Here is a 15510-nt window from a genome sequence, read left to right as displayed (position 1 = left end):
CATCAGGTGGCCCGTAATTAGCACTTCACACTGATTACAAATTTATATAATTTTTGGTGATTTTTACCACAATTTTTTAGTAATTTCTACACACCGATATACGTACGCGCTACGATTTTTCGACAAACGCGCGTTTCGAGCCGTCGCTGTCGCCATCAAATATACAAAAATTTTTCGAAATTACTGAAAATGCGAATACACACGCACACATGCACGACGGACGGGGCACGAGGCGCACGCGCCTGCACCATACAGCTGTGCCGCTCTAACCAATGGCGACACACCGGCATGTGCGAGTGCGACAGATAGCGAGCGGCATGTGTGTGCCTGCCTGCGTAGTGGTGTGACGGTGGTGAAGAGAACCGAGCGAGAGAGCGAAGAGAACCACTGGTGGTGAGTTTTCATATTTCGTTTTCAACGTGTAAGAAGAGCGAGAGACAAAAAAAAATAAACGTAACAAGCGAAACAAAATGGCGCATAGAGCGCGGAATGCGGTCCGGCGATTTCGGTGCGGCTCCCTGGCCCGCGAACGTCTGCTTTCGGTTGCAATGGCTCCCGCTGCCGCTGGGGGGCTGTGTGGGAGTGTTTCATGGCCGGCGGCCGGGGTTCTCAAGCAATATTGTTATTTTTACCGTGAAAATTGCCTTAACTGAACACACGTCGATAGTGATGGGCGCTAGAAGTGGGCAGTTAGCAGCGATGATATCGATATCAGATATCGATGAGTCGATTATTATTTAACCAAGTTTTCCAACACACAAAAATTCGTTAATTTAAGTGTGACCAGCTGGAGCGAAATAAAACGACACTCTTCTTGAAAGAGGCGTTATTGTATTCATCCATCTGGTCACACCACCAGCAATATAATTACCAATTCTCCAATTCCAATTTCTTGCTTCCAATCGGCGGTCTTGCGCCAGTCGTTCAATTAAGTTTTCCGCTGGCCAAGAGCATTTAATCGCTATCGTGACCAAGTTAACGAAAACAACGAAAGTACGGAAAGCTAGTACAAAGAGCTCTGGAATAGCCGTAACTGACTCAGATCCACTGCGTGTGTGTGTGTGTGTGTGTGCGAGTAAACTCCACAAGTGTGCGAGAGCAAATCAAAATAAGAAAACGAAGAACCAGCGGCCAACTGCCCCTGATGGAAACTAATTTCGCGAATTATCGGCAAAAACGCATCGAAAGTTAGACCAAAGTACTGGCATTGGTCGGGGGTTGAGTGAAATAAGTGGGGATTACGTAAGAAATCAATGGATTCCGGCTGCATTTGGCCAAAAACACTGAGCGCTCTTTTTTTTTTTTTCTTTCTCCTGATGATTTCATTCGCAGTGACGACACACGCACGAACACAGCGATAACGAGCGTTTGTGTGCGTGTGTGTGTGTTGTTTGTTGAGCTAAAAGAGGCATGAATCCGAATCCTCTGCACGACACTTTTGCCTGTATTAAAGGTTTTTTTTTTATATTTGATTTAAAAGCTGCAGATCGGCGACGCCTTGCTGATTACGCCTCGGGCTCTGTCTTTATCGCCCTGCCTGGCCATGCCATGCAACTTCCCCCACCCACTCGCACGATCTAGCGAACGGAGTACGTAGGCAGAGACGGAGACCAGAGAAGAAACAGATCGAGAGGGTGAAGAGGGGACCTCAACCAGTACGCCCACATGTCTATGTGTCCATGTGTTGGTGGGCGTCCATCATTAATGGCAAAAAATAACACAAAAAAACTGTGCGCCGCTGCAGATGCCTTTTTTTTTATAGAGGGTATTATTCATAGGGGGCAAAGTCATCCCTTCTACCCCACCATGCATGCTTCGGAGTAACAACTGTTTTCGCTGTGTGTGTATGATCCCATTACAATATCATATTTTCTGTTTACTTTGACGATTCTCTCGTTCGACTTGCATGCCATCAATATGAAACTTGGCCAATTGTCTGTTTTTATTATGAAGCTTATAATATGCAAAAAATCAGACTGATCGCACGTCTATTTTGGGCTGTAGTATCATAAGTTTGGCTAGTTTGGTTTCGAAGTTACCTCACACAAGTAGGGCAGCTTTTTGCAGTTCTTCTATAAAGTTTTTATACCTTCAGGGTGATGCTATTGCTCAATTTTCTTAAATTTATTGTATTTTTTTCATTATAGTTGCTCTTTTTTATTGTTGTTGTTTTGGCGGCACACGATCTTTCATGCAAATTGCGTTCGGATGTGTATGCGTGGGCGTCTAAATATAGATATGTGTGAGTGTATGTACACATGTGGAGCAACAGACATTCGAACATACAAAACAAGCTGCAGCCCTTTCGGTTATTAAGGGGGGATATACATGTAAGCGGTCAAAATTTTGCCATTTTTCGTGAATTTTTTTTTTATAAGAAATAGTCAAGCAATCGTCGTGAAACTTTGGATATAGTTAAAAGTAGAATCAGAGATGATAAAAAAAATTAGTTATAAACAATATTTTACAAAATGGCGGACTTATGGAACATATGCCGTAGCGCCTCGAGCTTTGAGTTGCCGTGCTATGGACACGATAGAGCTCGTAATTCCTGTCCAAAATCCGTAAACTAAATTTTTTTGTATTCATTACACCTTTATCTTCTATTTGAACCTAAAAAACCAAAAAGAAATCAAGACAAAAAAAATTAATTTTGATTTGAAGGAAAAAATGCCATTTTCAGGTGATCAGTTTTCACTTCCCACCCTCTTAAAAAATAGTAATACTCAGTTTTTTAACAACCATGTAGGTTCAAATAGAAGATAATTTCATGCTGATCATAATAATTTTTGATTCACTCCGATATGTTACATAGTTTTTTGTGAATCGTGTCCAGAGCATAGGTAGAAATGCAAAAATTAGAAGCTGAGAAAAAGACGTTTAAAGTTTTTGATGCGCCCACGTTAACACTTGTGAACCTTGCGTGCATACTTGATTTGAGGCACTTAGAATTGGAATTCGACAATGAAACTTACACACTATATTCTTTAAATAATAAACTATTTTTTAAACAAAAAAAAAATTTGCCCGAAAAATTTGTGGTTTACATGTATATCCCCCCTTAAACATATTGAATTTTGAGCATTACTGCGGGTATGAGTGATTCGATTCTGATTCATTTAAGCGGAAATCGACTGCAATCGTCGTTCATAATGACTACTCATTCATTGTCCCGCTCCCTCCAGCCTTTGTTTACATTCCGCCAGGAGGCAAAGCAGAGAGAGTAAGGGAGAGAGAGCGTGCTAACGGAACGTGCGCTGCAGGCATTGACAGCTTGCTTCTGCCTCTCTTCCTTCCTTCCTGCTTCTTCTTTCGATGTGCCTGTTTTTGTGTGGTTTTTCGACGCCATCTAAAAACAAAAAACACGCACACCCCACCCATACACCTTTATAAATTCATTTATCCAACGCAGCGCCCTTGTTTGACTGTCTGAGTGTGAGAGATGAGTCATCTCCCTGGCCAAGTTGATGAGAAAATAAAATTAAACATTAAGGTAGAGCAGCAAAAACAACAAAACGAATAAAGAAGGAAGAAGTAGAAAACGAAAAGGGGGCAGATGTTGCGGGCAGCCGTAAAAGCAAGCAAAAAGTGGGGGGAGAAAGAGGGGGCGTAGAAAGCAATGCACAGCGATTAAAAACAACAACAGCATCAGCTGAACTTCAGTTACACTCGCGGTGGAAAAAATAGGCCAGCTGCCTTAATCTTGTTTTAATAGTTGTTAAGTTGTTAACTAAATCCAGTAAAATCTCCTTTATTGGCAAATATTTTTGGAGAATTATTGAAAGTGTTGCGTATACTTTTATGCCCGCCACTGTAGTTCTTGTAATTCTGATTGGGAAACTAATCGCTTCAATTGCTTTCTCCTTATTCCAGCGACAGTAAACGCCGAGAGAGCGAGCGAGACGCACGGATATTCCTCCTCCAGCACCATCCTTCTAAATCACACACACACACAGGCACAAAAGGAAGAAAGATGATCCTCGAGAGCACGAGGATTAGCCGGGGAGCCCTGCTCCTCGCATTTTGCCTGCTGGCCGCCATGACGCTGGCCGCGGAAGCCCAGAAAGCGGGCAAACTGACACAGAACCCGTGCGGGGCCAAGGACAAGTGCCACACGTGCATCCAGACCGAAAGCTGCGCCTGGTGCATGCAGCCGGACTTCAAGGGACAGTCGCGCTGCTTCCAGCACACAAGCAACGTTTGCCCCGAGGAGTTTGTCTGGAATCCGGACACCTCCGAGCAGATTCTCCTTAACAAGAACCTAACGCTGGCCGGCGTAGCATCGGGGGCAGGCATAGGAATGGGCGGCGGCGGTGGCTATGGAGCTGGCGGTGCTGGTCATGGCGCCGGCTATGGTGGCCAATCCGGCGCTGGTTATAGCATCTCTGGCAGCAGTTCGAGCTCCTATCACAGCTCCTCCTCCTCCTCCTCGTCCATGTCCAGTTCTTTTGGCTCGGAATACTCTGCGGGCTGGTCTTCCAGCGAAATTGTCCAGATCAAGCCGCAGTCGGTGAAGCTGAAGCTGCGCATAAGTAAGTAGAGATGGCATCCCCCTAGTAATTTCTCATTGATTCCTTATGCCGATTTTTTTTGCAGACCAAAAGCATGACCTGAAGGTGAGCTACACCCAAGCGGAGGGGTATCCTGTGGATCTGTACTATCTTATGGACCTGTCCAAGTCGATGGAGGATGACAAGGAGAAGCTGTCGGCGCTGGGTGATAAGCTGTCGGAGACTATGAAGAGCATTACCTCGAACTTCCGTCTGGGCTTTGGCTCCTTTGTGGACAAGGTGCTGATGCCCTATGTCTCAACGATACCCAAGAAGTGAGTATGGTTTGAAGTAACAGGGGGAATAAGTAGGGGGAATATTAATTGCAAATTTTTAATTGTTAAGAAACAGATCTAGGTTTGTTTTGACTTGACCTGATATGAAAATGTATTGTATCATTCCAAAAACCCCTTAATTTTAGCTTTTTAAAGTGAATTTTTTTGTTTAAAGATTAGCTCCTAAGAAAAGTTCTGTGGTAGTCATACCCCTGAGCTGATATTAGAGATTAGTCAGCGCTTAGCTGGAAACTGCGATGACTTGTTGGAGAGACTGGGTGACTCCTTGACCGTGATTCATGAGTGCCCTCATGGGTTTGATTGAAAGTTTACAAAATTAACTCTCTCTCTCTCTTGATTAATGACTAAATTCAAGCTAATTTCTATCTAACTTGTTGAAATATTTATGTACTTACAACCACAACCATGAACACCAATCAACAACAAACTCAACAACATCAACAACAACAACAACAACGCGACGAATCGATAGACTCGAGCATCCCTGCGACAACTGCAAGGCTCCCTATGGTTACCGCAATCACATGCCACTCAACAATAACACCGAAAGCTTTTCTGTAAGAGACGACGAATAATACTTGCTTTAACCCATTGCATACATGCAACATACCACACATATCCGGTGCCTGCCTGCCACCCCCCTCTCCACCCGTAGAACCCCATTCCAAGTCACACTGTGCATGTGTCCTTCCCTCACTCCACTCACTGTACCCCTTGTGCTTGTGTCTCTATTATGGGTATTTCGTATTATTATTATAGCTATTATTATTCATTATTATTATTATAATTAATTATTATTATTATCATTATTATTATTATTATTATTATTGCAATCTCTCAGATATATCCATTATGCATTAAGCCTTAGCCCTAAGTTTGTGTCTCTGTGTGTACTGTGTATGTGTTTGCTGGTGAGCAGGATCTCAGCACATCTCTCTCGACACTCCTACTATATATCGTATATATATATATCGTAACTATATCGTAATTATTTGCACCAATCGATGTTGTCAACAAAAACCGTATTTATCCTTTCTTTTTTTTTCGTTTGCTTCTCTCTCTCTCTCTATCTCTTTTTATTTTCACTCATCCATCTATATATATGTATTTGTATTGTATTCGAACAATTGCCCGAATTCGATAATCCGATATCCGAAATTTAAAACTAAAATACTAGCCTGCTGGAGCCCTGCCCCAACTGCGATGCTCCCTATGGCTATCGAAACATCATGGGCTTGAGCACGGACACATATAGATTCGCTGTAAGTGGTCATCGTCCTCATCGCCTGATTGCCTTGCACTTAACTCTCAGCTGGGGACCATTATCCACATTATTATTCCAACATTTTTCTAACATTATTTCAATTCAATTATTTCTTTGATTTGCATTTTGGTTTTGGTATTGCATTGTTAATGGTGTTATGTAAACCTACTGAATGATGTAAGTAATTAATTACTGGCATGCCTAATATTATGAGTATATTAATATATAATAATAATATATTAATATATCGACGCATTTTCGCGAAAGTATCGTTTGTCGCTTTTTTTCGAAATTGAGATTTTAATGCAAAATTGTTGGGCACCTAATGTCTCACTACCCTGTGAAATATTATAACTAAAACCCCTATAGTTCCGATAAAAATTAAGTTTCAATTTTGTCTTTTCTATAGTGCTTCCTAAGAGATTAAAGCACAAAAATGCTTCTCCTGTAAAATTGGATTTTACGACATACGATACTTTCGCGAAAATGCGTCGATATATAAATGTTAACTTAAGATTTTATATGTCGTTTGGTTATTATTGTTTATAAGCTGGCACACTCTTGGATAGGTAAAGAAAACTGGGTAAAATTCGAAAAATTGGATGATCACTCAATTTTCTATTTATATAGATCATAGGGTACATATACATATATATGTATCCAGGTATTCATTGGTAGTCTCTGTAAAAATTAGCTTTGCCATAGTTTTATTCAGTGCAAAACGAGCCACTTTTGAAAAATTTGTTGTGGCGAAATGGCTTAAGTTAGCTTAATGAATTAAATACCATATAATAACACAACAATTAAACAAATTTGTCTTAAATGTAATATTGAAAAAATATTGATATATTGAGATATTGATAGGCCGCAAATGTGCCTTGAGACACTTTTTTTGTGTACTAAGTTACTTCTTTTTATGAAGGGGTGGTTCAAGATTTCAATTAGCTTTGTTTGCTAACCAAATAAATGATCAATTAATCATAAAGAACTTGCGGGAAAATCAGGATGTGTGCCAGCAAAAGGAGCTGCTTGCCTGCCTTAACCTCAACCCGCTTGCCTAAACCAACACAATCACCATAACTAACTAACTACCACCACCCCTACTTGTGTTTAAGACTCCTCCTAATCCTCTTAAACTCCAAAATATCCCTGACAGACCGAGGTAAAGGAGGCAGCCGTGTCTGGTAATCTGGATGCACCGGAGGGTGGCTTCGATGCCATTATGCAGGCTATTGCTTGCCGCCAGCAGGTGGGTTGGCGTGAACAGGCCCGCCGACTGCTTGTGTTCTCAACGGACGCTGGCTTCCATTATGCCGGCGATGGCAAGCTGGGCGGCGTGATTGCACCCAACGATGGTGAATGCCATCTGAATACCCAGGGCTTGTATACGCACTCGACGGTACAGGATTATCCCAGCATTTCGCAGATCAATCAGAAGGTCAAGGAGAATGCCATCAACATAATCTTTGCGGTGACCAGCAATCAGATTTCTGTCTACGAGAAGCTAAGGGGACACATCCAGGGCTCTTCGGCGGCGGTGCTATCGAACGATTCATCCAATGTGGTGGATCTGGTCAAGGAGGAATATGCGGTGAGTATGGAAAGGAAACCAAAATGGAAACAAATCTAATTTAAAAATGTTTGTTAATAGAAAATCTCCTCATCGGTGGAGATGAAGGACAATGCAACTGGAGATGTGAAAATCACCTATTTCTCATCCTGCTTGGGCGGCGGTCCCGAGCTGCAGACCTCCAAGTGTGACAACCTGACGGTGGGCCAACAGGTTAGCTTCACTGCCCAGATTCAGGTGCTCAAGTGCCCGGAGGATCCGCGCGATTGGAATCAATACATTAATATCTATCCCGTGGGCATTAACGAGAGCATGCTCATCCATTTGGAGATGCTGTGCGCGTGTCCCTGCGAGCAGCCCGGCTCCACAGGCTATGAGAAGCATTCGCGGCATTGCAACAATTTTGGCACCTTTATGTGCGGCATCTGTGACTGCGATGAGCATCATTTCGGCAATAGCTGCGAGTGTTCCGTCTCGGATATGAATTCCACCATCAATAACGATGCCAGCTGTCGGGCGGATAATACCACCACCACGGACTGCTCTGGCCGAGGCAATTGCGTTTGCGGCTCCTGCGAATGCTTCAAGCGCACCAATCCCGAGGAGGTTGTGTCCGGTAAGCTCTGCGAATGCGATAACTTTAGCTGCGAGCGAAACAAGAACCAATTGTGCTCTGGCCCGGATAATGGCATCTGTGACTGCGGACGTTGCATCTGCAAGCCTGGATGGACGGGCACCAGTTGCGCCTGCAAGGCCTCCAATGATACCTGCATGCCGCCGGGCGGCGGTGAGATATGCTCGGGTCACGGCACCTGCGAGTGTGGCGTCTGCAAGTGCACGGTTAATGATCAGGGTCGCTACTCCGGGCGGCATTGTGAAAAGTGCCCCACCTGTTCGGGGCGGTGTCAGGAGTTAAAAGACTGCGTCCAGTGCCAAATGTATCATACCGGCGTCCTCAAGAACAATGACGATTGTCTGCGCAACTGCACGACATTTACGCCTGTGGGAGTGGACAAGGTGGTGATCGATGAGCACAAGGACGAGCAGATGTGCACCTTCTTTGACGAGGACGACTGCAAGTTTATGTTCAAGTACAGCGAGCAGGGCGATCTCATTGTTCATGCCCAGGAGGAGAAGGAGTGCCCGCCCAAGGTCTTTATGCTGGGCATAGTTCTGGGCGTTATAGCAGCCATCGTTCTGGTCGGTTTGGCCATTCTGCTGCTGTGGAAGCTGCTCACGACCATCCACGATCGGCGGGAGTTTGCCCGCTTCGAGAAGGAGCGCATGAACGCCAAGTGGGATACGGTATGTACACAGTATAAGTATATAGGAAATAATTTATAAATGAATATATCAAAACTAAGAATATTTCTCTATCTTCTTTTGATTGCAGGGCGAGAATCCCATCTACAAGCAGGCCACCTCCACCTTCAAGAACCCCATGTACGCGGGCAAATAAATGAAATAAAATAATCAAAAATATAAAAACCAAGGCGGAACATGAACATCTCTAAGCTAAATATTAGTGAAAAATTACGTGTGTCGTCGTCGTGTCTGTGCTTTTGAAGAAACTAACAGGAAACCCCCACAAACAGCCAATATATATATATAAACATATATGTTCATAACCAAAATCGAAACGACGAAGGGTGCAAGAACCACGAAAGTCAAACTGCCATTGAAAACGCCTTCTAAACTAAGTCAGCCCCCCCATTTAGTATATATATTTAATATCTATATATACATGAACGAGCAAAACGATTTGTGCCTTGCAACAACATATATATTTTAGACTTTATATATACAAATATATATATATATACAAGAGCTTCCCGCAGGAGGACAACGCACAACAAAGCTACACACGAGATACAAACAACACACAAGAAGCGCCAGCAAACGATTTTGAATTATGATGTATGATTTTGTGTTCTTTTTTTATAGTATTTTATTTTATTTTTTATTTTTTTATGCGTATTTTTTGTTTTTTAATTAAAAAATTCAAGAATTGAAGGCCTGTTACCATCCCCCAGCTATCCTCTTAAATTTCTTTCCCCCTATTTGTTTTATATTAAAAAAGAAAAGAAAAGAAAATCTAACTTTAAAAAAATTAATATTTAAGCGTATTAACATTTAAGCTTGTAATTGTTAATTGTAGCCGCCCTTTTTTTATTTAATCATTTTTATAATAATTCTTTTTTACAAAATGGAAAAACGAAAAAGGAAAACCAGAGAAAATAATAAGAAAGAACAGGAGAACCTAATGTGTTTTTATACATTTCATTTATTTTTTGTAATAATTAGTCTCTTGTGTGTGTTTTTTTGTTTAATTATTGAATTTTCTTCGGTTCATTAATAGTAAATTAATACTACTATATGAATATATATACATATATATATTTTTTTGCCATTTGTACTGATTACTGATTAACAAAAAAAAAAAAAAAAAGAAAGAAGATATTTAAAGCGTAGCAGAAGAAAACGAGTTGGTTTTTGAACGTGTTTTGAGTAATTTTTATTAATAATAAAAAAAGGAAAAAACCGAAAAANGAATTAAAAAGTCGAAAAAATTCAATTGTTTTGATGCTAATTTTTAGTGAAATAAAAATGAGAAAAAAAAATATAAAGAAAAGGAGTTTAATTTCTGATTTGGGAAGAGGGTCCTTTCAGAGAGAGAGAGAGAGAGAGAGAGAGAGAGAGAGAGAGAGAGAGAGAGAGAGAGAGAGAGAGAGAGAGAGAGAGAGAGAGAGAGAGAGAGAGAGAGAGAGCGAGAGAGAGACAGAGAGAAAACCCATCCAATCTCTCTATCCTATTTTTAATCATTTTTTTAAGCTGAGAAAATCATTCAAATACGAGAATTATTGTAGAAAAAAAGTGTATCTTATGGAGAGAATTCTAGGACCCTTTAAAAAAGAAGAAGACAACTAATATATCTCTATCTCACTCTTACACTTGCAAACTTTTTTAAACAGCTTTTTTTTTTAAATACGATGAAAAATAAGAAAATTATTGTGGAAAAAGTATTTTTCATTTTATGAAGAGAATTCTGAATCCTTTTAAAAGGCAAGAAAGAGAAAACCAACCTCCCTTTCTCTTACTCATTTTCAGACCATTTTCCAATTCCAAAAAAATGTCAATTAAATTTGCAAACACATTTAACATGGATGCCCAGTTTATGTACACCGAATATATATATATATATATATATATATACATGCATATAGATGGATATATATATGTATATGAATATCTGTTTATGTATGTGTGTGGTATATATCGTTGTATACATTAGGTTCTGTTTTCGAAACAAGTCTAGGCAATGGTACGTACTATGTAATATTTAAGATATATGGTTACGGTTACGGTTAGGGTTGGGGTTTCCCTCTACGTATGTTAGATGCAGAGGCTGTTCCGTTCCATTCTGTTCTGTTCTATATTATGTACAGGATAATATCGAGGACGAGTACGAGTGCGAGTGCCATGACCCCCCCATGGCTTGAGCTGGCTGCGATTGCGAGGGCTTTCTGGCTTTTCTGCCTTTTTCTTGTCTTCAGTTTTCAGTGGGCTTAAGTACGATTTCTGAGGTGTGTTTGTGTGCTTGTCGGTTGGGAGCTTCTATGCAGGCTCTTGGAGCCTCCATCCTAACCCCCGCCCTCAGTCGCAATCGCAGTCCCTGGAGAATTTAGCTCTGTTAGCTTACAGCCACATTTGTTCCGTTTTCTCAGTGAAAGATGAGATCCGCATCTGGGGCGCCCTTTTGGTGCTTAAACTTGTGCTTGTTCGGCTTCTGGTAGTAGCTTTGATGGCCAAAATTGCGCTGTTGCGGCGGCAGCAGTGACTCCTGGTAATCCTCCTCCTCAATCCGCTCTGTTATATTCAAAGTCAAGCGCTTGACCTTCTCCTTCTCCTCGCGTATGGCCTGCTCCTGGCGCTTCAAATTGATGGCCAAATGGGAGTCTGAGGCGGCCACAAAGGATTTGAACTGCTGCTTGCCGCCCTTGTGGCCGCGTACCATTAGGACAAAGGGCACGGCGGTGGTTCCTCCTCCTCCACCAGATTTGCTGCCCTCGACTTGAGCTTCAGGGCCACTGTTGATGCCTGGAGCACCTGGAGCTCCCTCGTGCGTCACCACGGCGCTGGTTCCCTTTGAGATCTGCAAGGAGGTTTGACTGGAGCCGCCATTAAGCTGATCGTAGGACTTCTTTTGCAGGCGGGCCGTCATCGGCACTGGTATATCCTTGGCGGTGGCTTTTAGTGGCTCCTTTAGGCGCTCCTGGTATGAGTCTGTGGTCATCTTCTCGTACATCTGCTCAAATTCCAGATCCTCCTTGGATTTCTCAGGGGGCGGTGGTGGTGGCAGCGGTGGCTCTGTCTCATTCTCCGTCCAATCATTGGCCTGTTCCGGTTCGACCTCCTGGCTGCCAGCCACCTGGCGCTCTCGCTGGTCATTGGAGGAGGCAGAATCCTCCTCATCGGTGACCTAACGATAATATTTATATATGAAATATATTTTTAAACAATTGCAGTTTGCAATTGGATCCTTAAGACCCTGCAAGGGTATAAAAAGGTATTTTGTAAAGAACTCACATTGTCCTCCAGTTCGTTGATCTCGCTGATGGTTGTTAAGGCTGGATCCTGGCTAGCTATGTTGCTGCTGTTACCGCCACAGTTGAGGCTACTGCTGCTGCTGCTCTTCAGCTGGGGATATAGCTTATCCTGCAGCTGATCAATTGCCGCCTTGGCCTGCTCCAGACTCTTGTACAGCTTCAGTTTGGGCCTCACACTGGACAGGCAGTCGCGGTAGGTGTGATCCACCAGGATGGGAAACAAATCGGAGGTGTTTTCCGAACGGCTAAACACAGGATGCGATTTCTTGAACCAGTAATAGTGCTGGAAGAAGACCAGGAAGTAGTCCAGTCTGTGAAATATAAAAGAAAAAACCTGTAGAAAACAAAGACTAAGCCTAGAAGCCAGAGGTAACTCACTTTTTGCGCGTGGCCTGGCTGGTGAAATAGGGTCCACAGGTGTCCAGCAGCATGCAGGCCAGCTTCAGCCGGAACAGACTATCCGGCGGATCCAAGGGTGAGACCACATTCTGGTCCATGGACACGCCCAGCGATATAATCGAGTACAGGGTATTTAGGATGTGCGTGGACTCCACCAGCTTGTAGTTGTACATCTCGCCCAGATACTTGGCCATGGCTATGCGTCTTTGAGCCATCCTGGGTGAATGGATCTCCAAACCCGCCCGTATATCCTCAAAGACATTGTCTATGACCACGGTCACGGCACGCGGCTGATAGGAGCTCAGGCCCGATACCAGATCCGCCAGGCAGCGGATCAGCGGGAAGCGCAGCAGGTAAGCCTTGCTGAGGCACTTGATGGCATAGCTGTTGGTCTCCGGATCCTGCCAGTCGATGCGTCGCAGCATCTTGATGCAGCGCTCCACATTTTGCTTGCACAGCTCCTCGAAGATCAAATGACGGATGTACTCGTGCATGGGCGGACGCGGGGTCGCCTCCCGCTTCGATGACTCCGGTGGCTTCACCAAATAGTAAACACTCTCAATCTGGGCCGAGTGGCGGGAATCCATGGCCGTGGCCGTCTTCATGCGCAGCATTTGATCCAGAAAGACATTCATCAGGAGCCGGGCATCCCGGCAATTGTACAAATAGACACCGCTGACCTCCACAAAGGCGCAGGCCATCTCGATCTGATGATGCTGGAAGTCGCGCAGCAGCATCTTTAGGCAGCCCAAGGCATCGAACTTCTTGAAGAGACCAAATTTGACCAGCTCCCCGATGAACCGGACAATCTTCAGCTTGGATTCAATATTCAGTTGGTTTTTTTTGCGAATGTGCCACTTGAACTCCTTGCGCAGCAGCTCGGCCAGATCGGCGGCCATGTCGGTGTTGCACAGATGGATGATGGCCACAAAGCGGGACAGATAGGGCAGTATATCCAAACGGGTGCGCTGCACCGAGAAGATGGTGCGGGTGAGCTTCTTCCGCTGATGTTTCGTGTTGAAATTAAGCAAAAACTCGATGGCCGCCGAGTCAATAAGCTCCTTGTTGACGCAGTTGAAGAGGTTCAGCAGAAAGGCATCAAACTGCTGACGCAACTGGGTCTGGGAGGTGCTCTGGCTAGGATTCTGCTGGGGCTGTTGCTGCTGCTGCTGGCGGCCCAACTCCATGAGGGCATTGCCCATCTTCTGTGGCTTCACCTCCTCGGTGGAGGGGGGAGTTGCTGATGCTGGTGCTGCGGGCACTGTTAGCTCCTCGGGAGCCACAACATCCAACCCAGTATCCGATGTGGTCGAAGGCGGATCATCTATATCCATTTCTGCATCCAGATTCGCCTCAATGGCCTCCTCTGTGAGCTCACTGGGCTCCTCTAGAGTCTCCAAATCCACTTTTGGTGCCGAAAAGTTGGGCAAAAACTGCCGCAAATCCGGCAAATCCGTGTAAAAGGCTCGCGTCTCCTCATCACCCCAAGGATCCAGCACACCAAAGGCAGCACTGTCCAGCATATTGTCTATGACTGTGCCCGGATTGCAGCATTCCGACTCCTTGGCCAGCTCCGGCAGCGGCTCACCCAGCAGCTCCGACAGGGATTGGGCCGAGGCCAGGACCTTATCGAAGCCCGCCTGCATCAGTTCGCATTTCTCGCGCTTCTCCGTGGATATCTCACCCTTGCACTCCATAATCCGCCGTATATTCTTGGTCATGTTCATCAGCTCGGCCTGCTCGGCCAGGACATGCTTGCACAGGGCCTTGAAGTAGCCCTTGAGCATGGTCCTCAGATTGAGCTGCTTGTCGGCGGTCAGGAAATCCGACTTGGGCACCTCCACGCCATATTTGCTCGCCAGTTGCTGCATCTTCTGGGGCACCAAGCCGGCGTACTCCTCCCCACAGTGCCGGCAAAAGGAGAGTATAATGGAGAAGTTACTATGATCATCCTTGTCCTGGGCTATCAGATGGACCAGAACCACGCCCAGCTGAGCCAGGCCCGGCTTCATTTGGATCACTCCTGAGCTAACCAGCTCGGCGAAGAGGCGCAGGTCCACCCGAAGCTTACTGGGATTACCTATCTTCTCGCCATTCGCCTTGATGTTCAGCGCCTTCTGCCAGGCCTCCAGAAATTGTACATCAAAATCCGCATAGGTGCGATGGAGGCGGGAGGCCAGGGTGACCACAGCCGGGACATCGGTCATCTTTAGCTTGGCTTCCGCCAGAGCTGCACAGATTTCCGAGATGTATTTGCTTAGATTGAGGGCGGCCAGTTCGCGCAGGAGCCCGTCCAGCTGGGTGGCAGTGAACACCTTGAGTTTCTTCACAAATGCCGTGTTCTTCTTCAGGTTGGAGTCCAGGCGGGCAAAGTGCTCCTCGCCGGGCAGCTCAAAGTTGGAGTTTTCCAGGCGCAACTGGCGCTTGCTCTCGATCTTGTCGCGCAGCTCGCTTATGAACTGCTGCAGTTCCTCGCGCTCCTCGGCCGAGGTGGCTTCCGATTCCGCCTCAGCCTCCGCTTCTAATTCCTCAGCTCCTCCTCCTCCTCCTACTCCTTCGTTATGGTTGTTGTTCTCCGCATCTTGGCCAGCGACTGTTGTCGTGGTATTCGCTGCCAGCGACTGCTCATCGACGGCGGCAGCAGCCGCGGGTGTCGAATCGCTAGCTTGCATGGCGGGATCGGTGCTCGGATTCGATGCGAATCGGTTTCGATTGCTCGTCGCACGCTTCTCGGTTGCTCCGTTTTGAAATTCAATCTGCCAGCAGCCAGAAATCAGATTTCATCTGTGTTTTGTTGCTCGGCTGCCTTGACTTTTAGAGATGG

General features: G+C 44.8%; 3 protein-coding genes across 14 annotated transcripts in view; 1 reads left to right on the top strand and 2 right to left on the bottom strand.

The window, feature by feature from the left end:
* Window positions 1-687, bottom strand: part of fs(1)h (female sterile (1) homeotic) — a 22704-nt gene extending 22017 nt beyond the window's left edge. For 2 of the 7 annotated variants that reach the window (XM_017166190.3, XM_041775148.2), the window contains exon 1: window positions 68-219. The gene's annotated coding sequence lies outside the window, so the exon portion shown is untranslated. Of the gene's footprint in view, window positions 1-67; window positions 220-632 lie in introns of those variants that run through there. The other 5 variants (XM_017166202.3, XM_017166203.3, XM_017166189.3 and 2 more) reach the window with 4 other exon arrangements.
* Window positions 254-10312, top strand: mys (position-specific antigen beta subunit myospheroid). Of its 6 annotated transcripts, none has more exons than XM_070288613.1 (7): window positions 254-393; window positions 3874-4532; window positions 4597-4825; window positions 5319-5403; window positions 7267-7701; window positions 7762-8985; window positions 9074-10312. In XM_070288613.1, the coding sequence occupies exons 2-7, from the start codon at window positions 3974-3976 to the stop codon at window positions 9137-9139; spliced, it is 2598 nt and encodes an 865-aa protein (XP_070144714.1). In that variant the 5' UTR covers window positions 254-393; window positions 3874-3973; the 3' UTR covers window positions 9140-10312. The 6 variants fall into 6 exon arrangements, with proteins under 6 accessions (XP_070144714.1, XP_017021696.1, XP_017021698.1 ...); XM_017166207.2 differs by lacking the exons at window positions 254-393; window positions 5319-5403 and adding exons at window positions 835-993; window positions 6024-6108; XM_017166209.3 differs by lacking the exon at window positions 254-393 and adding an exon at window positions 835-993.
* Window positions 10113-15510, bottom strand: Upf2 (UPF2 regulator of nonsense mediated mRNA decay). The gene is made up of 3 exons (XM_017166206.3): window positions 12666-15510; window positions 12268-12598; window positions 10113-12160 (listed from the first exon to the last, which is right to left on the bottom strand). Exons 1-3 carry the CDS (start codon window positions 15356-15358, stop codon window positions 11402-11404), a joined length of 3783 nt encoding a protein of 1260 aa, XP_017021695.2. The 5' UTR covers window positions 15359-15510; the 3' UTR covers window positions 10113-11401.

Source organism: Drosophila kikkawai, chromosome X, assembly GCF_030179895.1.
Source record: "Drosophila kikkawai strain 14028-0561.14 chromosome X, DkikHiC1v2, whole genome shotgun sequence".
Classification (NCBI taxonomy): Eukaryota; Metazoa; Arthropoda; class Insecta; order Diptera; family Drosophilidae; genus Drosophila; species Drosophila kikkawai.
This window is presented reverse-complemented; position numbering and strand designations above follow the sequence as displayed.

Excerpts from the sequence above, each read along its gene's own strand:
- mys (XM_070288613.1), top strand. The coding sequence starts at position 3,974 with ATGATCCTCGAGAGCACGAGGATTAGCCGGGGAGCCCTGCTCCTCGCA. Across the intron at positions 4,826-5,318 it reads GTCTCAACGATACCCAAGAA|ACTCGAGCATCCCTGCGACA; the intron begins GTGAGTATGGTT and ends ACGAATCGATAG. Across the intron at positions 5,404-7,266 it reads ATAACACCGAAAGCTTTTCT|ACCGAGGTAAAGGAGGCAGC; the intron begins GTAAGAGACGAC and ends TATCCCTGACAG.
- Upf2 (XM_017166206.3), bottom strand. The coding sequence starts at position 15,358 with ATGCAAGCTAGCGATTCGACACCCGCGGCTGCTGCCGCCGTCGATGAG. Across the intron at positions 12,599-12,665 it reads AGCCAGGCCACGCGCAAAAA|ACTGGACTACTTCCTGGTCT; the intron begins GTGAGTTACCTC and ends TATATTTCACAG. Across the intron at positions 12,161-12,267 it reads TCAACGAACTGGAGGACAAT|GTCACCGATGAGGAGGATTC; the intron begins GTGAGTTCTTTA and ends TATTATCGTTAG.